General features: G+C 45.7%; 1 protein-coding gene across 2 annotated transcripts in view; it reads right to left on the bottom strand.

The window, feature by feature from the left end:
* The window catches only part of SLC44A2 (solute carrier family 44 member 2), a 100,437-nt gene extending 77,328 nt beyond the window's left edge, over positions 1–23,109 (bottom strand). The window contains exon 1 of one of the 2 annotated variants that reach the window (XM_055002278.1): positions 22,968–23,107. In XM_055002278.1, coding sequence (XP_054858253.1) covers positions 22,968–23,010 — 43 coding nt within the window. In that variant the 5' untranslated portion in view covers positions 23,011–23,107. Of the gene's footprint in view, positions 1–22,967 lie in introns of both variants that reach the window. The other variant, XM_055002275.1, reaches the window with a different exon arrangement.
* Positions 23,110–24,000: the final 891 nt, after the last annotated feature.

Raw genomic sequence — 24,000 nt, forward strand, 5'->3', positions numbered from 1 at the left:
TGAAAGCTGCTTCTAGTGCTGGGGTCCACCGGACTTGGTTGGGCAGCCCCTTCTTTAAGCAGTCTGTCAGGGGGGCGGCTCGGGAGGCAAAGTGGGGGATGAACCGCCCGTAATACCCCAGTAGTCCCAGGAAACGTCGGACCTGCTTCTTGGTCCGGGGCTGGGGGGCATCAGCTATTGAGGCCACCTTGTCTGGTGGTGGGCGAACTCGGCCTCCCCCGACCACAAAGCCCAGGTACTGGAGTTCCTGGAACCCCAGGTGGCTCTTCTTTGGGTTAGCCCGTAGTCCGGCTCGCTGGAGGGCCCTCATGACAGCTTCCAAGTGTTGGAGGTGGGTGGGCCAGTCCGGGCTGAAGATGATGATGTCATCTATGTACGCCATTGCATACGCCCGGCACTCTCCCAGCACTTGGTCCACCAGCCGCTGAAACGTGGCAGCTGCCCCGTGTAGACCAAACGGCATCTTCTTGAACTGGAAGAGGCCTCGTGGGGTGGCAAAGGCTGTCTTCTCCCGGTCCGCTGGCCGCACGGGCACTTGCCAGTAGCCCTTCGTCAAGTCTAGGGCCGACAGGTAGCGGGCGGACCCTAGGTGGTCTACCAACACATCTGCTCGGGGCATGGGGTATGCATCGAACTGGGCCACCTTATTCAGTTCGCGATAGTCGATGCAGAATCGGGTGGTCCCATCCGGCTTGGGCACCAAGACTATCGGGCTCCTCCAAGCGCTTCGCGAGGGCTCGATTACCCCAAGCCTGAGCATCTCGTCGGTCTCCTTCTCCACTGCCTCCCACCGCTTCCTGGGGATGGGGCGCCAGGTAGCCCGGGCTGTCTGCCCCGGGTCCGTTGGAATGGCATGTTGGATCAGGCTCGTGCTGCCCGGCCTGCGGGAGAAGACCCCGGGAATCCGAGCCCAGAGGTCTTGTAGCTGGGCCCTCTGAGCTGGGTTGAGCTGAGGGTCCACCTTGGGCTCCTCAAACTCCGGGGCATCAGTGGTCCAAGGCAGCACACTGTCAGGGAGCTCTAGCGGGTCCTCAGCCACGCCGCACTCCTCTTTTGGGCGCTCGTGCCACTGCTTTAGGAGGTTCACATGCAGGGTCTTCCGCCGACGCCGGCCGACCCCACACTGGACTTTGTAGGTGGTGGGGCCCAGCACCCTTCGAATCTGGTAGGGACCCCTCCATGGGTCCCCTTCCTCTCTTGGGAACACCGAGTGGTGCACGAGGACCTTCTCTCCGGCCTGGAAAGTCCTCATCCGCGCACCCCGGTCATAGGCGGCCTTTTGCTTTGACTGGGTGCGAGTCAGTCTGCGATTTGCCTCCGCTTGGGACTGTTGCACCCGGTCACGGAGCCGGCTCACGTACTCCTGTATGGGGGGCGCGGGGCTGCTGGCCCGGGGCCCCCAGCGTTCCGTCAGCCGGGAGAGCATCCCCCTTGGCTTGCGCCCATATAGCAGCTCGAATGGGCTGAAGCCAGTGGAGGCCTGCGTGGTCTCCCGGAGAGCGAACATGAGCGGGTCGATGTACAAGTCCCACTGGTGAGGCTTGTCCCGCGTCATCTTCTTCAGAGCCTCCTTGACGGTCTGGTTCAGCCGCTCTGCCAACCCGTCTGTTTGAGGGTGGTACGCCGAGGTGAACACCTGCCGGATCCCCAAATTCCGGCAGAGCTGACGCATGGCTGTGGCACGGAACGGGCCCCCCCGATCCGTCAAAATTTCATCTGGCAGCCCCACCATCGCGAAAAACTTGGACAGGGCCCGTACCATCCCCGGGGTCTGCATGGTCTTCAGCGGGATGACCTCGGGGAACCGCGTGGCATAGTCCACAATCACCAGGGCAAAGCGATGGCCCCGGGGTGTGCGTGGCAGCGGTCCGATGAAGTCCATTGCGATGCGTTGGAAGGGCGTCTCCATGACGGGCAGCGGGGAGAGGGGGGCCTTCGGCGGGCGGCGGGCTGCCACCCGCTGGCAGGTGGGACACGAGCGGCAGTGGGCCTTCACGTCTGCATTCACGGAGGGCCAGAAGAATTGCTCAAGAACCTTCCTCAGGGTCTTGTGGTGCCCGAGGTGCCCGGCCCAAGCATGCTCATGGGCCGTGCGGAGGACTTCCGCCCGATAGGCTGCTGGCACAAGTAGTTGGCGGACCTCCCCCTGGCCATTTGGGGCACGAGCTATGCGAACCCAGACCCCTCCTTGCTTCTCGATGCGAGGGAGCCGTTGGGACCTCCGTTCATCCCGCACTTGCTCCTCCTCACGAGCGGCTGTCTCTCGCAAGCGCTGCAAGGACTCATCTGCCCCTTGGGCATCACGGAATGGGCGGTCTGCAAGGGTTCCAGCTGGGCCTCCAGCCCGTGGTTCTGCCCCTGGCCTGGTGGAGGGACCCTCTCCCGGGTCGTTGGCCTCCTCCAATTGCAGAGCGGTGGCAACTTGTGGGTCTGTCACTTCCCCTGCCGCCTTCAGCCGAGACCCGGCAGTCCCTGGCGTGTCTCTTCCCAATTTCTTCGCTGCCTGCTGGAGGAGCCTGAAGAACCCTGGGGCATCTCTTCCCAGCAGTATTGGTACGGGTAGGTGAGCTAACTGGGCAACTTCCATTTGGTGGCGGACCCCTAGGTACTCTATCGTGATTAGGGCCGTAGGGTACGGCTGGGTGCGGCCCATCACATCCGTCACTGGGATCCAGCGGTACACTGGGGTGGCAGCTGGGAGGAGCTGGGGCCGAATTGCTGAGACTGCACTCCCAGAGTCCAACAGGGCTTGTAGGATCAGCCGGCCTATCTTCACAGTGGCACATAGACTCTGCACCTGCTTGCTTGCCAGGCGGTGGGTTATTTTCCCAAACGAGGGCGCAAACCCTTGGCAAGGCCTCAGTGAGCACGCCGGCTTGCCTCTGCAGCTCCGCTGTCTATGCTAGTTCTACTGGAGCGGCTGGGTAGGCTGCCTCCAGCTTTCCCCACATCCTATCCTGGCGTTCCTCCAGCCACGGTCCAAGCTCCGCTGGGGCGGCGGCCTTGGGAGGCCGCCCCTTGACTGGTGCCTGCGTTGGAACGTCTCTCCCCGTACGGGCCACCAACTTGTCAGGGCTTGCCGCCGCTGCCGCTGGGCGTGGCACTGGGCGGTCTGCTCCTGACGTCACAGGGGGGCCAGGGATTCTGCAGGACCCTGCTCTGTGGAAGGAGGGGCGGTATACCTCACCCAGACTCCCTCTCAGTCCACTCGCTGGCCTGCTCAACCTGGCCTGCTTACCCTCTGCGTCCTCCTTCATCTCCTCCTTCCAGAACTCTCCTCCAAACCTCCACCCTTGCATCTTACTGCTCTCACTCCACATCATCACTCCTCACTCACACCCACCACCACAGGGCTCTTCCCAGCCAGCTTTTATAGGGCTTCCTTCTACTGCCCCACCCCTCTTCCAGCCTGGCCTTGGGCTGCACCAAGCAGTTGCAGCTGGGGTAGCTGATCTGGCCCCACTGACCAGCACCAGCTGTGCCTTGTTCTCTGGCTGCCCAGCCTCCCTGCCTTGGCTGATTGCTGAAGGCATGTCCAGCTGCAGTCCCCTGGTTAGCAGCCCAGCCTCCCTGGCAGAGCTGATGGCTGAAGGTGGGTCCAGCTGCGGCTCCTTGGCTGGTTGCCCAGGGCTTCCTGCAGAGTGCCTCCAATAGCCCCACCTGGAGTGGCTTGGCTTTTGGCAACTCCTGGGCCAGGCTACTATTTTCTAGCTGGGGCATGGCTTTGGGTTGTTGGGGCTGCTGCTGCTTCTCCTCCTCAGGTAAGGTCTTTGGGTGGGTGACTGCTGGGCTCCCAATCCCTCTGCCCTTGCCCCCTTCCGCCTTGCCTAGCCCCCTTTCCCTCCCTAGGGGAGTGGGACTCGCTGGCCTCTCTCTGTCTCCCCCTGCCTCCTGAGGCCCTGGGCTTTTGCTCCTTGCCCCTGGCACCGGCAGGTTCTGGCTCCATTTGCCTGTGGGAGGGGTTGACCTGCTGTCCCCCAGCTGCCCCCTCTGCCTGCCAGTCAGACCGGTTGACCTGCTGTCAGCTGGCTGACCAGTTGACCTGCTGTCTGCTGGCTGCCCCCTCTGTTTGCCCATCAGCCCGGCTGACCTGCTGTTCCCTCCTACCAAGTCTGGGGGCTGGGACCCAGACCCCGGACAAACCCAACTTCAAGTATTTGCTGCTTTTTTTTTAGAAAATTTTTATTGGTGAGTATACTTTTCAAATTCAATACATACATTCCCTCGGTATCTAATTAACCCTATCCCCCACCCTTTTCCTCCCCCCTCTCTATCGACTTCCAACAGCTTTCCAACCCTTACCCCCTCTTATTACTTGATAATTCCCTTAGTCTAAGCACATTCTAATTTTTTTCCAGGTATTCTATCATATATATCAAATATCCTATCAATATAGCATGCTTCTATCAATTATACTATCAAATATTCTATCAGTGTAATATACATCTATCAATTATACTATCAATATAGTATAAATCTTATACCCCTCAATATAGCAGACCAGTATAATATAATATAATATATAACAAAAGTCTTAGTTTAAACATATTCTATTTCTTTTAAACATATATTCTATCAAATATACTATTGTCATTATAATATGTATTAACACCCCTACTGTGCGCCCTGCCACCAATGTGGCACCGCACACAGCACCATACTGCACATTCATTATATAATATACAATCTGATCTACCAACATAGTAGTATATATAGTATGCCCCATCAGTATATTTATTTAACTATTCCCTTATTCATATACTCTGAGAAAGGTATTACTTATCGTAACCTCCCTATCTTATTCTTTAAAAAATCAGTTCTAAATTTCACCCCTCTTCTGCTATGTTATAATCCAAGCTTAGATTAAAATAGATATAAATTCTTAATGGTAAAGTCACTTCTCTCTTCTATTTAAAATGTCTTATTTCAAAAGTTCTCAAACTGCCACAGTTCTCCTTTCACATCCCATTTTTTTTCCAAAAATTGTTTCAGTTTTGCCCAGTCCGCCAAATACTGTTCCGGATCCAGGTCTTTAAGTTTTCTTGTCATTTTATCCATCTCTGCCATGTACAGCAATTTGTAAATCCAGTCCTCTACAGTAGGTACTTCTTGCACTTTCCATTTCTGCGCATACAGTAATCTTGCTGCAGCTATCATATAAAATAACAATGTTCTGTTTTGCACTGGAACATTCTCCATTCCCAAGTTTAGTAGCAGCAGTTCTGGGTTCCTATTTATTTGGGTTTGTAACACCTCATTAATTACTTCTATTATATCTCCCCAGTACTGCTTCGCTACTTCACAAGTCCACCACATATGGTATAATGATCCTTCGTGCTTTTTGCATTTCCAGCACTTGTCTGACATTTTACCGTTCCCCAGCACAATTTTCTTCGGTGTTAGGTACCATCTGTATATCATCTTGTATACATTTTCTTTAATATTCGTACACGTTGTAATCTTAATTGTATTCTTCCACAAGTGCTCCCATGCCTCCATTGCTATTTCTTTATGAAAATTTATTGCCCACTTCACCATCTGTACTTTCACTGTTTCATCCTCAGTGTACCATTTTAGAAGTATCTTATAGATCTTTGAGATTTGTTTCTTGCCTTCTTGTAGCATTACTTCTTCCAATTCTGTATTTTCCATTCTTATTCCTCCCCTTGAACAGTCCGATTTGTAAAGATCCCTTTTCTGTCTATATTGAAACCAACTATAGCAAGGAGACAATTCTTCTTGTGACTTTATTCTTAATGTTGAATATTGTATTTGTGTTATCTCCTTGTAAGTTAAACGTTGCTGTTCGTTCTCGACAGTTCTCGGGTCTATTACTTCATACGGGACCACCCAAGAGGGGATTTGATCTTCCAGATACATCTTATATTTCTTCCAGATTGTGAAGAGGCTTCTTCTAATATAGTGATGCAGAAACAGAGAGACCGCTTTTATTTTATTGTACCATAGGTATGCATGCCATCCAAATATTTTCTTATAACCTTCCAATGCCAGAAGCTTGCGATTTTTCAACGTTATCCAATCCTTTATCCATGTCAAACAAATTGCTTCATAATACAGTCTTAAGTTGGGCAGTTGCAAGCCACCTCTTTCTTTCGCATCCTGTAACACTTTCATTTTAACACGTGGTTTTTTGCCTGCCCACACAAAATTCAAAATTTTTCTTTGCCATTTTTCAAATTGTTTAGAGTCTCGAATAATCGGAATCGTTTGTAACAGGAACATAACACGAGGTAGAACATTCATTTTTATTGTCGCAATTTTGCCCAGCCATGATAAATTGAACTTGTTCCACTTTATCAAATCTCTCTCTATTTGTATCCACAATTTCTCATAGTTGTTCTTAAATAAGTCTATATTTTTTGCGGTTAGTTCAATTCCCAAATATTTTACTTTGTTTGTTACCTCGCAGTCCGTTAATTCCATCAGTTCTTGTTGTTTCTTTGGTCATATTTTTGCATAGTATCTTCGACTTCTTTTTATTTACAAAAAAACCAGCCAGATCTCCAAATTCCTTTATCTTCTTTATTACCTTTGGCATATTGTCGATTGGATCCTCTACAATCAACATTATGTCATCCGCAAATGCTCTGACCTTGTAGGTAAACTCTCTTATCTTTATACCTCGGATTGTGTCTTCCTCTCGTATCTGAATCATCAATATCTCCAAAATCAATATGAACAGCAATGGAGACAATGGGCAGCCTTGCCTTGTGCCTTTGCTTATTTTCAGTTTTTTTGTCAAATCGTCATTCACTACAATCGCTGCACTTTGGTCTTTATAAATTCCTTTAACTGCTTGTATGAACTTTTCTCCCATTTGCAGCTTTTCCATGGTGGCGAACATAAAGTCCCAGTTCAGATTGTCGAATGCTTTTTCTGCGTCTACGAAAAAGAAACCAACCTCCTTATCACAATGCTTATCATAGTATTCAATAGCATTTATTACTGTTCTCAGATTGTCTTTAATTTGTCTATTAGGTAAAAATCCCGCTTGTTCATCTGCAATGAATTCCGACATCCATCCTTTAGTTCTTTCCGCCAACACCTTTGCAAATATTTTATAATCATTGTTCAACAGTGAAATTGGTCTATAATTTTTAACATTAGTCAAATCTTGTCCTTCTTTTGGAATCAATGATATGTTAGCCTCCTTCCAAGAATCAGGAATCCCTTGATCCTGCATAGCACCATTCATCACCTCTTTCAGGAGAGGTGCCAATTCTTGGCCCATTATTTTATAAAATTTTGCCGTTAATCCATCCGGGCCTGGCGCCTTCCCCAATTTCGTTGATTGAATAGCTTCTTTTATTTCTTCTTCTGTCACTTCCTTATTCAATTTCTCTTTCCATTCTTCAGAGAGTGTCAGAAGTTTCATCTTATCTAAATATTCCGCTATTGAATCTTTGTTCACCTCTTTTTTTTGGTTTAATTTTGCATAAAATTTAAAAAAGGCTCTACTAATGGCGACTTGATCACTTAATAGCTTATCATCTTCTCGTATTGTACTGATAATTTTCTTCTCCTTCCTCTTTTTTAGTTGCCACCATTAGGCGCATAAATTCCAATCACCAATGTCTTTTTTGAATTCCAGATTATTTCCACTGCCAAATATCGAGCTTCAACATCACTGAACACCACTTTAGGCTGTAGTTCCTCCTTTATATACAACACAACACCCCTCTTTTTATGTTTGGAGGCAGCTATAAATTCTTTTACAAGTTTTGCCATTTTCAAATATTTTACATCTTGCTTTCTAATATGTATCTCTTGTAGGCATACAATTTTACATTTCTGTTTTACAAGCCAGTGGAAAATAACCTTACGTTTACAAGGTGAGTTTAGTCCATTTACATTCCAAGATATAATTTTACACTCCATGATCAAGGTTTTGTGGGTTTTGGTAAGTCCTTTTCATTTTTACTAATAAAATCCTCCATTTCCTGGCCAGATCTGATGCTCTTTCTTACTCCACCAAACTCAAATGTCAGCCCCTCTAGTATTTCCCATCGGTATTTTACTTTCATTTCTTTTAACATCTGGACTAGCTCTCTGTATTTCTTTCTTTCCAACAACACCGATCTGGGTAGTTCCTTCATAATTCTTACCGCCTTTCCATCAACTTCTAGTGGATCCTGAAACTGTTTGGTCACAATTAATTCTCTTGTATTTCTTGTCGTAAGTTGCACAATCATATCCCTTGGTAACTTCCTCTGAGACGCAAATTTTGAATTAATTCTGTACACCACATCTAGGAGAGCTGCAATTTCCTCTTCCTCCTTCCCCAGGTACTTTGCCAAAATTTCTGTAATCTGCTCTCGGGCGGTCTTTTCCTCTGTTTCCGGGATCGAACGAAATCTTAGCTGTTTTTCCATTTGTTTACTTTCCGCGATGGTCACTCTCGCTTTCAGTCCTCTCATCTCTGTCCTCTGCAGATCCATCGTGTTTTCTACTACCTTCACTCTCTGCTGCGTATCTGATACGTCTTTTACCAGTTCTGCCATTTCCGATTTAAGTGTCTCTTTAAAGTCTCTAAAGTCTTTTGCCATCTCCTGTATCATACCTTTGAGCTCTTTATTGCCTTCTGTAACTTCAGAAACTTTTTTATCCAAATTCTCCATCGCAGCTTGCCACTCCTTCTTCGACATCATGGGGCTAGATTTACCACGCTCCCACAAGTCTGCCCTTTTCCTTAAATCCGTGGCGCTGATTTATTACTTCCAATTGCTTTAAAAAGTCCCAATTTACTCAGTTTTTGTTAAAAGTTGTTTTGCTCTGTCCAAAATGTCGGGCGTTTTTTCTCTATGATTTTAACTTGAAGCAAACGCCCTTACCTTCTTCCAAGATGTCCTACTTCCTGTTTCCTTGAAGCCAAAACTTTGCCCTTCTCCGAAATGGCGATCTTCCACTACCTGTATTAACACAGAGCGCCTCTTGCCAGTCTCTTTATGGTCCTGACGTACTTCCTGTTTCTTTAATGTTTGCAGCAGTTCTCGCGATATTCAAGCTTTCCCACAGTCCAGTATCTCTTCCCACCTCAGGTATGTAAACAATATCCAATTTTCCGCCTTAACTACTGTTTAAAATGTCACTTTTTAGATTTTCCCTTGCCAGAATCTTCCCCTTCACTTAATCAGTCTGTTGCAGTTTTTAAGTCCAGTTTTAAACTTTATTACTTGCTTAAATCTGTCCCGGTTTGAGAGGTAGCAATCTTTACCTTCTTAAACGTCTTTTCTTGGGTTGTAATCGCTGCTTCTTTAATCAAATGAATCCGTTTCCCTTGCTGCTTAACGAAGCTCGGGCATGCAGGTCTTATGCCAATACAATTGACTCCTGAGCCGCTGCAGAGATCTTAGCAAATCTGTCTTCGGGTGGAACCTCCAGGGCGGGAGGGAGCTCGTTGCTTAGAGCCCCCCACCACCCGAGATCGATGCGCCCTCAGATGCAGTGCGTACTTGCCTGTTCTCCGCCTGAGAACAGGGGGCCGCGGGCAATCTGTGCCCCTCCAGCCTCCACAAACAGCGGCACGGACAGCTCAGCTCTTAGAGCTGCTTTAGACCTTCATGGATCCCGAACTGGAAGTCCCCAACTTCAAGTATTTGCTAATGGGGTCTGAAACAATGGGGTCATTCTGGATAACTCCATGAAAGTGTCGACCCAGTGTGCCACAGCAGTGAAGAATACAAACTCTGTGCTAGGATTAGGAAAGTGACTGAGAATAAAGTGGTCAACATTATAATGCCCCTGTACAGACATATGATATGACCTCATTTGAAATACTGTGTGCAGTTCTGGTCACCATATCTCAAAAAAGACACTGCAGAGCTGGAAAAAGTACTTGAAGAGGGCAACCAAGATGATTATGGGTTTGGAGCACCTTTCCTGTGATGAAACACTGAAGAGTCTGGGGCTTTTCAGTTCAGAAAAGAGACAACTGAGAGGGGGTGACATAAGGGTATATAAAACTATGCATGGGGTGGAAAGAGAGAATTTTTTCTCCATCAGAATACTAAAAATTGAGGGCACCCAACAAAGCTGTCAGACAGTAGATTCAGGACAGATAAAAGGAAATATTTCTTTGCACAATGAGTAATTAAGACATAGAATTCACTGCCAGAAGATGTAGTGATGGCCACAGGCACAGACAGCTTTAAAAGGGGATTAAACAGAGTAATAGCGGATAGGTCTATCCAGGGCTTTTTTTCAGCAGGAACGCCATGGAACGGAGTTCCGGAACCTCTTGAAAATGGTCACATGGCTGGTGGCCCCGCCCCCTGATCTCCAGACAGAGGGTAATCTCAACTCCCCTCTGTCTGGAGATCAGGGGGCGGGGCCACCAGCCATGTGACCATTTTCTCTGAGGGTAACCCACTGAGTTCCACTACCTCTTTTCCCAGAAAAAAAGCCCTAGGTCTATCTGTGACTACTACTAGCCACGGTGATTAAAGAGAACCTCCACAGTCAGAGGTAGTAAATGTCTGAATACCAGCACCAGGAGGTAACTTGAAGGGAAGGCCTCTAAGCCTTGTTGTTGGCCCTCCATTGGAACTGGTTGGCCACTGTGTGAGACAGCATGCTGGTCTGATCCAGCAGGCCTCTTCTTATGTTCTGTCTCCTTCCCTCTTGCGCAGGACAGAAGGTAGGCAGGTAGGGTGGCGGAGCACAGATGGCAGCAGTTCCACCACTACCTTCCAAGTTCCATGTGGGTCTCTGCATATTTATGAAATTTCAAGGTATAAATGCCTTAGCAAAATGCTGAATATATCAGTGCCAGAGAGGGCTGCAAACTGACACCTTGTGCTTCTTTAGCACATGATCTTATTTTTGTTCTCTGAAAGGTAAGAAATGATGCAATCACCTCCCCCAATTTCCCAAAAATGGATGGTGGGCCAAGTGCTCTGCTTTGGCTTTCACCCTCCAGCCAGGTGAAGCTGAGTGGAATCTTGGGAGGTTCCTGAAAAGCCACGAGAACAGAGGCTCTTATAAAATTACTACAAGACAAGAAGAGCTTGAGGGAGGGGACTATAAAATGCAAAAGAGAAAGCTGTTAATAGAAAAATGAGCACAAACTCTGGCAACATAACAGTAAAGAGACATTATTCCAATGTATCTTCAATTCTCTCAGAAGCTAATGGGAGAGGCAGCAGGACTGCTGAATGAGCAACAGCATAATGGGTGTTGTTAACGGGAAACTGCAGAAAAGATAAAGGAACACTTTACATCAGTGTTCCCCGGCAGAGATGCCAGCAACAATCCTTTTTCAGGTTCTCTTGATACTTTGGGAAGACACAGTTTTTCCGGGGAAGAGAGGCCAGGCTGGGAAGGAATCTGGTTTGCCCTTGCCACAGCACAAATCACAGCCCTGATACCCAAGTAGGAATTCACTGTGAGGGTTTTGGAGAGCCATAGAATTGGTCAGAATCTGGACTACATTTTATTTTATTTTTATTTATTTTATTTATTTCAAATTTCTATTCCACCCTTCCTGCGAGCAGGCTCAGGGTGGATAACAACATATTAAAATACAAAACACAATAAAAACAACATATTAAAATACAATAAAAATCCATACACATTTATAACAGGATGGTGGATAGCCTTCACAGGGAGGGTTAAGAATTTATACACCCCTTTTTTTCAGGCTGGTGGAGGCCTAGCTTCAGCCATATGCCTGGTGGAACAACTCTGTCTTGCAGGCCCGGCGGAAGGATAGTAGGTCCTGCTGGGCCCTGATTTCAGCAGACAGAGCGTTCCACCAGGTGGGAGCCAGGACCGAAAAGGCCCTGGTTCTAGTTGAGGCTAGGTCGGCCTCCTTGGGGCCAGGGACCACCAACAGCTGTTTGTCCCCTGATTGGAGTGTCCACCAGGGAATATATGGGGAGAGACGGTACCATAGATACGCTGGTCCCAGTCCACACAGGGCCTTATAGGTCAATACTAGAATCTTGAATCTAATCTGGTACTCCACTGGCAACCAATGCAGCTTGTGTAAGAATGGTGTTATATGTGCCTTATTTGGCACTCTCGTAATAAGACGCGCTGCTGCATTTTAGATTATTTGGCACTCTCATAATAAGACGTGCCGCTGCATTTTAGATATTGTACCCCAATTTTTTCCCCAATAAGGACTCAAGACGGTTTGCAATATCCTTCTCCCTCTATTTTATCTACAAGGATACATGATTCAGTAAAGGAAGTTGTGGCCTCCAGGTTACAAGACCTGAACAAGGCAGTCAATTATAGGACATTTTGGAGGATGTTAATACATGGTGTTGCCCTAAGTCAGAAGCAAGTTGACAGCAACCTAACACACACACAAAGCTGTATCAGATCCCAGTTGTCTGCAATACAAATTTTGCAAATGTTACATTTACTATGACAGAGCTGTCAGAACAGCAAACTTTGTTTCTGCAACAACTTCCAGAAGCCATAAAAGAGAGTTACCAGTTTGGTTCAATACAACAATTGGACAAAGTCAGCTTGAGACCATCTGAGACCCAGAATAGTGAAGTGGTTAGAACAGGGCTTTTTTTCAGCGAGAACGTGGTGGAACGGAGTTCCAGAACCTCTTGAAAACGGTCACATGGCTGGTGGCCCCACCCCCTGATCTCCAGACAGAGGAGAGTTGAGATTGCCCTCCGCGCCGCTGGCAATCTCAACTCCTCTCTGTCTGGAGATCAGGGGGTGGGGCCACCAGCCATGTGACCATTTTCTCCGAGGGCAACCCACTGAGTTCCACCACCTCTTTCCCCAGAAAAAAAGCCCTGGGTTAGAGTGTCAGAGAAGGATATGGGAGGCCCTGGTTCAAATCCCCACTCTTCCACGGAAACTTCTTGGGTGACCTTGGGCCTGTCACACATTCTCAGCCAACCTACCTCCCAGGGTTGTCGTAAGCTGCTTTGGGTCCCCAATAAGGAGAAAGGCTGGTTATAAATGAGGTAAGTAAATAAACTGGCTGGTGGTAAAGGTGGTTTGGGAAAGTGGTTTGGGTATCAAGTTCCCAGAAGAAAACTTCCCTCAGCCCTAAAATGAAGTAGTTCTGGCTGACCTTGGAACCCTTTCCATTTTGAATGGCCTTCTGATTTTTAATGCAAAGGAATTAATCCATACAGAAAGGGAGGAGAGAGCCTGAAAGGGTACAAAAACACAATGCTACAAAAACAATGTTTTATCAGAGAACCCACTAAACGAGACATCTTACACAGGGACACTGAAGTGTAAGGAGATACGTTAGCCGGGAAGCATAGTTTAAAAAGGCAAACCCAAACGCTCTGTCAATTTCACTTCCCCTTCCAAGAGGCAAAGATGAAAGTGACAACCCCTCTGAGGAGCAATCTCCTCCGGCTCTGTCTTTTTAAACTATGCTTCCCAGCTAACATTGTGTCTCTCTACACTTGAGCATACCCGTGGATGTCTCATGCAGAAAGACTTATAGTCCAACTTCCCAGGAAATATTAATCAGTCTAAAGTTCTAGAGAATTTCTTCAAATCTCGTGGTTTAGGGCACACTCCAGCTGCCACTATAGTTAATTTGCTTTATGCATCTAGTCCTTTTTTCACCACTGTCCATCTGGTTATCTCCCTCAAAACTGTATTCAGGGAAATTGGAGAAAGTGCAAGTGACCCATTCCTCATCGCTCTCTCTTGGGCCTTCATGTTCACTTCTTGTATGAGCACCCGGCTACTATTCTGGAACCCATATTGAGTCTCAGTGAAAAAGGTAGGTTATAAATAAAATAAATAAATCCCTCCACTTCATGCACTGGCTACTTAGAACTGTGTTCTCCTGCTACTGCAGAGCCAAAATTTCTCTTAAAGGGTATCCATGACCCTTTCAGAGTTGCTAAGCAGGGTCAATACTTGGATGGGAGACCACCAAGGAAGACTCTGCAGAGGAAGGCACTGGCAAACCACCTCTGCTTCTCACTTGCCTTGAAAACCCCAGCAGGAGTTGCCGCATGTCAGTTGTGACGTCCCACATTCATACTGTGAAAAACCTCACTTATTGATTTCTGCATCTCACACTGCTCACTGCTCACATCTCACCCACATATATATATGTGTGCGCGCGCGCACATGTGTGCATGAGCCATCAAGTCACCTCTGAGCTATGGCGATCCTATGAATGAGAGACCTCCAAAATGTCCTATCATTAATAGACTTGCTCAGATCTTGCAAACTGGAGGACATGGTTCCTTTTAATGAGTCAAGCCATCTCATTTTGTCTCTTCCTCTTTTCCTATTGCTGTCTACTTTTCCAGAGAATCTTGTCTTCTCATGATGTGACCAAAGTACAACAGCCTCCATTTTGCCATTTTAGCTTCTACAGAGAATTCAGACTTGATTTGATCTAGTACCCACTTATATGTCTTTTTGGCCATCCATGTCATCCCCGAAACTCTCCTCCATCACCACATTTCATATGAATCCATTTTCTCCCTGTCAGCTTTCTTCACTGTCCAACTTTCACATTCATACATAGTAATGGGGAATACCATAGTTTTATATATCATTAAATAAGCCACCAAGTGCAGCCGTCTCTGCCCTGGGCTAGTGCCTGACTGCTGTGATCAGGCGGCTAAGAAAGAATATACCTGCACCTAATGGTGCAAAAGAAAAATTTTTTACGGACTTACAAAAACAGTTAGATGAACTGTCTTATGATCAAATAATATTGGCAGGCGATTTTAATGGAGTTACAAACTTGGAGGAAGACAAGAAATCTAAGACTACACAAAAAAAAGAGGACTATTACCAAAGTCATTTTTTGCAATCACGAAACAGGAAAGTTTAGAGGATGTATGGAGGAGACAGTATCCCAAGAATAGACAATATACAAGACACTCTACACTATCAAGAATTGATATGATCTGGGCCTCCAAAGAACTGTCGCTCTGGACTAAAGAGGTGGAAATAATGCCAAAGATAGGCTCAGATCATAATCCAATTGTGTGGAAATTTGGTAAGAATACTAAAAGAAGAGGATGGAGAATAAATGAAGACCTGTTACAAATGGAAGATAATATTGTGTTGCTGCAAAGAGAGACCAAGTTCTTTTTGCAATACAATTTGAATAAAGAAGTATCGACAAATAAGGTTTGGGACACATATAAGGCCGTGATCAGAGGGATACTAATGGACTTGAATGCGAGAGACAGGAGGAAAAAGGAGGAGAAAAGACAAGAAATTATGGAAAAAATTAAAGCCAAAGAGATTCAGCTCAAAAATAGACCAGGCAAAAAGAAAATATATCAGGATATAAAAATATTGCAAGAACAGTTATCGGCAATGAACAATAAAGAATTGGAGTGGAATTTAAAGAGGATGAATCAGAGGTCGTTTGAAGGTGCAAATAAACCTGGGAAATATTTGGCATGGCAACTAAAAAAGAGGAAGGAGAAGAAAATTATCAGTACGATACGAGAAGATGATAAGCTATTAAGTGATCAAGTCGCCATTAGTAGAGCCTTTTTTAAATTTTATGCAAAATTATACCAAAAAAAAGAGGTGAACAAAGATTCAATTGCAGAATATTTAGATAAGATGAAACTTCCGACACTCTCTGAAGAATGGAAAGAGAAATTGAATAAGGAAGTGACAGAAGAAGAAATAAAAGAAGCTATTCAATCAATGAAATTGGGGAAGGCGCCAGGCCCGGATGGACTAACGGCAAAATTTTATAAAATAATGGGCCAAGAATTGGCACCTCTCCTGAAAGAGGAGATGAATGGTGCTATGCAGGATCAAGGGATTCCTGATTCTTGGAAGGAGGCTAACATATCATTGATTCCAAAAGAAGGACAAGATTTGACTAATGTTAAAAATTATAGACCAATTTCACTGTTGAACAATGATTATAAAATATTTGCAAAGGTGTTGGCGGAAAGAACTAAAGGATGGATGTCGGAATTCATTGCAGATGAACAAGCGGGATTTTTACCTAATAGACAAATTAAAGACAATCTGAGAACAGTAATAAATGCTATTGAATACTATGATAAGCATTGTGATAAGGAGGTTGGTTTCTTTTTCGTAGACGCAGAAAAAGCATTCGACAATCTGAACTGGGACTTTATGTTCGCCACCATGGAAAAGCTGCAAATGGGAGAAAAGTTCATACAAGCAGTTAAAGGAATTTATAAAGACCAAAGTGCAGCGATTGTAGTGAATGACGATTTGACAAAAAAACTGAAAATAAGCAAAAGCACAAGGCAAGGCTGCCCATTGTCTCCATTGCTGTTCATATTGATTTTGGAGATATTTATGATTCAGATACGAGAGGACGACACAATCCGAGGTATAACGATAAGAGAGTTTACCTACAAGGTCAGAGCATTTGTGGATGACATAATGTTGATTGTAGAGGATCCAATTGACAATATGCCAAAGGTAATAAAGAAGATAAAGGAATTTGGAGATCTGGCTGGTTTTTTTGTAAATAAAAAGAAGTCGAAGATACTATGCAAAAATATGACCAAAGAAACAACAAGAACTGATGGAATTAACGGACTGCGAGGTAACAAACAAAGTAAAATATTTGGGAACTGAACTAACCGCAAAAAATATAGACTTATTTAAGAACAACTATGAGAAATTGTGGATACAAATAGAGAGATATTTGATAAAGTGGAACAAGTTGAATTTATAATGGCTGGGCAGAATCGCGACAATAAAAATGAATGTTCTACCTCGTGTGATGTTTCTGTTACAAATGATTCCGATTATTCGAGACTCTAAGCAATTTGAAAAATGGCAAAGAAAAATTTCGAATTTTGTGTGGGCAGGCAAGAAACCACGTGTTAAAATGAAAGTGTTACAGGATGCGAAAGAAAGAGGTGGCTTGCAACTGCCCAACTTAAGACTGTATTATGAAGCAATTTGTTTGACATGGATAAAGGATTGGATAACGTTGAAAAATCGCAAGCTTCTGGCATTGGAAGGTTATAAGAAAATATTTGGATGGCATGCATACCTATGGTACGATAAAATAAAAGCGGACTCTCTGTTTCTGCATCACTATATTAGAAGAAGCCTCTTCACAATCTGGAAGAAATATAAGATGTATCTGGAAGATCAAATCCCTTCTTGGGTGGTCCCGTATGAAGTAATAGACCCGAGAACTGTCGAGAACGAACAGCAATGTTTAACTTACAAGGAGATAACACAAATACAATATTCAACATTAAGAATAAAGTCACAAGAAGAATTGTCTCCTTGCTATAGTTGGTTTCAATACAGACAGATAAGGGATCTTTACAAATCGGACTGTTCAAGGGGAGGAATAAGAATGGAAAATGCAGAATTGGAAGAAGTAATGCTACAAGAAGGCAAGAAACAAATCTCAAAGATCTATAAGATACTTCTAAAATGGTACACTGAGGATGAAACAGTGAAAGTACAGATGGTGAAGTGGGCAATAAATTTTCATAAAGAAATAGCAATGGAGGCATGGGAGCACTTGTGGAAGAATACAATTAAGATTACAACGTGTACGAATATTAAAGAAAATGTATATAAGATGATATACAGATGGTACCTAACACCGAAGAAAATTGCGCTGGGGAACGCTAAAATGTCAGATAAGTGCTGGAAATGCAAAAAGCACGAAGGATCATTATACCATATGTGGTGGACTTGTGAAGTAGCGAAGCAGTACTGGGGAGATATAATAGAAGTAATTAATGAGGTGTTACAAACCCAAATAAATAAGAACCCAGAACTGCTGCTACTAAACTTGGGAATGGAGAATGTTCCAGTGCAAAATAGAACATTGTTATTTTATATGACAGCTACCGCAAGATTACTGTATGCGCAGAAATGGAAAGTGCAAGAAGTACCTACTGTAGAGGACTGGATTTACAAATTGCTGTACATGGCAGAGATGGATAAAATGACAAGAAAACTTAAAGACCTGGATCCGGGACAGTATTTGGCGGACTGGGCGAAACTGAAACAATTTTTGGGAAAAAAATGCGATGTGAAAGGAGAACTGTGGCAGTTTGAGAACTTTTGAAATAAGACATTTTAAACAGAAGAGAGAAGTGACTTTACCATTAAGAATTTATATCTATTTTAATCTAAGCTTGGATTATAACATAGCAGAAGAGGGGTGAAATTTAGAACTGATTTTTTAAAGAATAGTATATTTGATAGAATATATGTTTAAAAGAAATAGAATATGTTTAAACTAAGACTTTTGTTATATATTATATTATATTATATTATATTATATTATATTATATTATATTATATTATATTATATTATATTATATTATATTATATTATATTATATTATATTATATTATATTATATTATATTATATTATATTATATTATATTATACTGGTCTGCTATATTGAGGGGTATAAAATTTATACTATATTGATAGTATAATTGATAGATATTATAGAATATTTGATAGTATAATTGATAGAAGCATGCTATAATGATAGGATATTTGATATATATGATAGAATTCCTGGAAAAAAAATTAGAATGTGCTTAGACTAAGGGAATTATCAAGTAATAAGAGGGGGTAAGGGTTGGAAAGCTGTTGGAAGTCGATAGAGAGGGGGGAGGAAAAGGGTGGGGGATAGGGTTAATTAGATACCGAGGGAATGTATGCATTGAATTTGAAAAGTATACTCACCAATAAAAAATTTCTAAAAAATTTTTTAAAAAAAAGAATATACCAAAATTGGATCTTGACTCAGTGGAGGTGATGCTGGTTCAAGAAAGAAATATGCTTTGAAGACAATCTTACAACCCACTTTAACACAACAATCCTATGCAGAGCTAGTCTAGTCTAAGGCCATTGATTTTAATGACTTAGACTGGAGTAACTCCGGATTGCATTGTAAATAGTGTCCAACTTTTTTTGACAGATACCATGAAGATCTTGGACCCAGCTCTGTTACTGGTGTCTACAGTGGCCCCAAATGCTTTTTACCTGTAGGCTTTCCCTCTGTTTGGCGACTGCCAATCTGGCCACGCTGATTCAAGGAACACTAACATCACTGTAGTCACCGTTCTAAACTGGTGCAACACCACCTGCATCTCATACTAGGTCTCTAGCCCCACTCGGAACCAGCTCCTCTGTTTGGCACAGTCATTTATGATATTGAGAAACCCTGTTGTTATGGCATCACTCAAGCATACATTATTGTAAAGGGAAACTTCACAAGGGGAGGGTTAGTTGATACTGCCAATTATTACAACCGATCCCACTTTAGTCTCTCCCTTTACCACCCCCTCCATCTTGAGATATGCCTCATAGTTTTGATTGTGGGAGCAATAGCACACCCCCACATTTAAGAACTTGCTCCCCCTCAAGCTCCACCCCCAAACTCAGGTTTAACTCCATTAGCACCTGTGTTTGCACACTCCCTGAGCTGCTGTGTGATTCCTTACAGCCTCGACCTGTACCCTGTCAAAGGAAGGGTAACCATTAGCCAATTTTGAAAGAGCCGAATTAGTACCACAATAATTGTTTGTTGACCAAAAGATTACCTGGCAAGTTAGGCTGCTTTGCTTTGTGGCCATCTCCAGCCCTGGGTCTCTGGCATGCCTTCGTTCCTGGAATGTGAGTTCCCTCGTGTCCCACCTTCCTCTGCGGAGTAACATGTCCCTCTCTCCCATTACCTTTCCACTGCCTTTAAAATGGTAAAATCTGGCTGCCTACAGGAATTGTAGAACTGCTTCTTTTCCCTTCACTACCTAATGAAATCCAGAGTCCCCCGGGACAGCAGAAGCTAGGAATAAAATATTTGGCTCTGGGTGTCCCTGTTGAAACCACTGCAGGCTTAAGAGTTTGACTCTCAAATCCACCATCAGGTTTTCTCTGCCATCCCCCAGTCCTGAGAACCTCTTTTCAGACAGTACAACTTGCATCAACATAGGCAGGTCTATGTTTTGGGGAAGTGGAGGGTGTTGCTGCTATTTGTGCAATTTGTTCCTAGATGTCAAATAAAAAGACAGTTCAGGTCTTCTGTTTTTCTGCCAAATCAACAAGCAATTTCTTGGCTGTGATGATGGTAAATTTCACAGAAAAAATTACCTGGTGATCAAAAAGATATTGGCCTTCATCTGATGGCCTTTGTGTTGATCGTACAAAAATCTCAGAGTGGTCCTCATTGTGCCATCTCTTGTCCTTCAGCATGAGGACCTTCCTTGCTTCAAAGTGTTGTCAACTTGGATTTATGCAAGACCATAAATCCACAACTACACATACTTTACCTCTTATCTTCGTTTAGGGGGAAAAGGTGTTCCTGCATAACCACACATCTTTTGTCTTTTATTTGTGGAGGCCTTGTTGGTGGCCACAACCTCCTGGACCGCCCCCCTATCCATGTAGCCCCTTAGCAGAAGCACACAGAAGAAATGAGCTGTAGCTCACAAAAGCTCCTACCTTACCACTATTTTTCTTGGTCTTGTAAGTGTTACAGGAATCTTGCTTTTTTCCACTGCTACAGACCGACCAACACGGTTACCCATCTTGATCTACCACACATAACTGACCATCACTTTGAGAGCAGCACTCTGGGTCTCCTTGCCATCACGTGCTGACCAATACCAACGCCGGACTGTCAGTGGCCAAGATTGTGAGAGCCAGCCCCGGATCTGCACCCACATGACTTTAATGTTGACAAACCAATGGTGTATTTAGGACACTTATATCCCCCCTTTCCTTTAGAGAGGTCCAGACAGCTGCCATGTGGACATGGAGCAGATCCAAAGTTGGCCAACCATCTGGCCTAGGTTGACTTGACCAGCCTGTGAGTCAGTCACATCCCCTGCTCTTTCCTTTAATAGCTATTTATCCAGTATGCATGTATGTTGTGCACACCTGAATGGTGAGTACAGGGAAGTCCCAGAAGGTATACGCATGCAGTATCACACACACACAAACTTTAAGACTGCCACTCCAAAGCCCCAGCTGGGTACAGGCTCCAGGCCCTGTGAGCTACAGCAACAAAGGATCCTAAATAGCCAATGCAGGCATTCACTCATTTGCTCACAATTGCCCTCCATCCTATTGATGAATGATGGCATGCTGAGAAGCAGCAGCCATGGAGAAGGACCCGAGGAAGAGGGTGGCCAGCAACAAAACTTCTGGGCCTGCAGGACTTGTAGTAAAGGTGGCTTTCAGCCACAGTACCCAGCAGCAATAGCAGCACTGGCCTGTTTGGTAGCCATACCAGCCGCCCAAGCCTTCCACTAGCCACTCAGATGCTTAAAGGCCTGAGCCACCCATCTCCCCAGGTTCTTTGCATGGTTGCTTCCTTTGCAAGTAGCATTGTGCGTGTGACACCCAAGCTCTTAGGGTGGAGCCACCTGCTGAGTTTTTTGCTCTGCTGAACTTTTAGTTCTTCCTTTGTGCTTATGATACAAATAAAAGAGTCAGCATGGTATAGTGCTATAGTAAAGTTGGTTAGTCTTAAAAGGTGCTACAGGACTCTTTTCTATTTTGCTGCTACAGACTAACTTGGCTCACTCCTCTGGATCTATGACCATGGTACAGTGGTTAGAGTCTCAGACTAGGATTTAGGGGTGTCAGTTTCAAGTCCATACTCTTCCATGAAACTTGCCAGGTGACCTTGGACCACTCGCTCTCTCTAAAGCTAACTTGCCTCACAGAGTTGCTGTGAGGTAAAAATGAGGAAAGGAGAACCACATGCACCATTATGAGGGCACTGGAAGAAGGTATAAAAATGTACTTGATACACAAAAGATTGATTCCTTGTGCTCTGCTATTAGGTGTGGATGGTGCCTGGGAGAAAGCAATGGGACAAATGAGGGCCAATAAACTGAATCCTTTGACCACATTATGAAAAGACAAGATGCTCTGGAAAAGTCAATAATGCTAGGAAAAGTAGAAGGCAGTAGGAAAAGAAGACCCAAAATGAAATGGCTTGACTCAATAAAAGCCACACCCTCCAGTTTGCAGGATCTGAGCAAGTCTGTTAATGAGAGGACGTTTTGGAGGTCTTTCATTCATAGGGTCGCCATCAGTCAGAGGCGACTTGATGGCACATGACACACAAACTGAATCCAGACAAGGCTTAAATGCTGTTGGCCTCTGCGAGGCCTCTGTCCTGTCCTGGAGGGGGCTGCATTCCCCCTGAAAGAGCTGGTCTGTCAGTCAGAAGTCCTGTAATTCCCTCCCTTAAGGAGAGAGGCTGAGAGAGCTATTATATAATTTAGTTGTGTTGTTATTTACTCTGAATATATCTTTCTCTTAGCCTAATTTAAATTCAAATGTAGGGCTTGTATAAGTTCTTATGCACTTTCCATTGTTATATCTTTTCTTTTAAAACAAAAACTTATACACAGAGAGAGAGAGAGAGAGAGAGAGAGAGAAAAGAAGTGCCGCCAGATCCTGGCCTGATGGAGGCTCCGGGCTCCTCCCTAACATGCACGGTCTGCTAGCGGCTCCCAGCCTCACGCCCTTAAGCCAAGCCATGTCGGCGGGTCTCCCCTGCCCTGGGGCAAAGGCCCGGCCTCCGCCCCCTGAGGGGCTTTCTTTGTCCTAGTCGAGGGGTCCGGCTGGGACTGCTCCGCGCGAAGAGCAACACAGCCGCCGCCGCCGCCGCCGCCCAATTTCAGCCGGACGCGCCCAGGCGCGCGCGGCCCGCGGGAGCGCTTTCGCCTCAGCCATCCCCACATCGCAGGCCGGCCTGAGCCTGGGCGCCTCCCTGCCCACCCCGGCTCAGCTCCAAGGAGCCTCCCCAGAAGCCGCGGCCTAGAACAGGGGCTCGGGGGCGGGGAGATGCGCTCCCGTTCGCCCTCCTCCCACCCGGGGCAGCTCCCCGGCCTTTCCGAGCGTCTCTAGGGCGCGGCCAAACCCCGCGCGGGGAAAGGGCGGCCACCTCCCTCCCTCCCACCCACCCAGGCCAGAGGCTGCCGCGGCCCCCCGCCGCCACCCCGGCAGCCGTGCCGGCGCGCCTTTACCGTAACGGTCGTCGGGCTTCTCGCCGCCTGCCTCGCCGTCCATCGCGACGGAAACTCCGCTCAGGCGCCAAGCTCGGGGCGGAGGGGAAGTCGCCCTCGGCTAAGCAGGCGGGCGCCCTCCACCCGCCTCCTGGCCCGGCCTGGCTTCTTCCCTTTGGCCGAGAGAGAGCCGCCTGGCAAAGAAGCGGGCGGCCAAGCCGCAGGTGGCGAGCCATTGGGCGGGCAGCTGCCGGGGGCGGCACGGCGAGCTCCCGGTTCCCCGGCTGCGCGCTTCTGCTAGGGCGGGAACGCCGAGCCGGCCGCCTCTTCTTGAGAGCCAGTCTGCAGCTCGCCTTCAAACAGTGGGAAACCAGGGGGTGGTTTCTTCATGACCGCCGGGAACTCTTCCAGTCCCGGGTGGTAGAATGGCTGCCTGGACAGCCGAGGAAGGCTTCCCCGGTTTTAGCCTTGGCTGAACGTGTGAAACGGAATGATTTTCCCTACAGCATCAAGGACATTTCCATAAGAATGTCGTAGGATAAATAAAGTTTACAAAGACATCGCATTAGCAAGGATCCAATACAGAGTTGAAGAAATGCTGGAATAGAACACAAGCAATTCTAGGGCTGATATTAGACAACATGAAGCACAGGTAGCTCATAGGAGCACATATTTAAAGCACCAGGTAGTATGAAAGGCGACATAGTGGTGAAGTCTGTGGTCCCCAGCTCCATAGCAAAACATCTGAGATCCCACCCCGCTACAATACAGCCCTCCTATCTGAGTAAAAAAACCTTTTTGAAAAATTCGGTTTTGCATCCTTTGTGGAAAGGCAGAGCGTGGGGGCTCTCCTGACCTCAGGCAGGCCGTTCCACAGGGCAGGGGCCACCATAGAGAAAGCCCGTGTACAGTTTGCTGTTGATTTCGCTTATGTGCAAGCTGGGTACAGAAACTGTCCTTGCTCAGTGTCATTCAGGCAGTATCCGCCCCTGTGTGAAATGTTAGGATGCTCAGGGAACTTCTTTATTACTCGCCCTGTATTAGTCTTAGTTTT

This window comes from Eublepharis macularius, chromosome 18 (genome assembly GCF_028583425.1).
Source record: "Eublepharis macularius isolate TG4126 chromosome 18, MPM_Emac_v1.0, whole genome shotgun sequence".
NCBI lineage: Eukaryota > Metazoa > Chordata > Lepidosauria > Squamata > Eublepharidae > Eublepharis > Eublepharis macularius.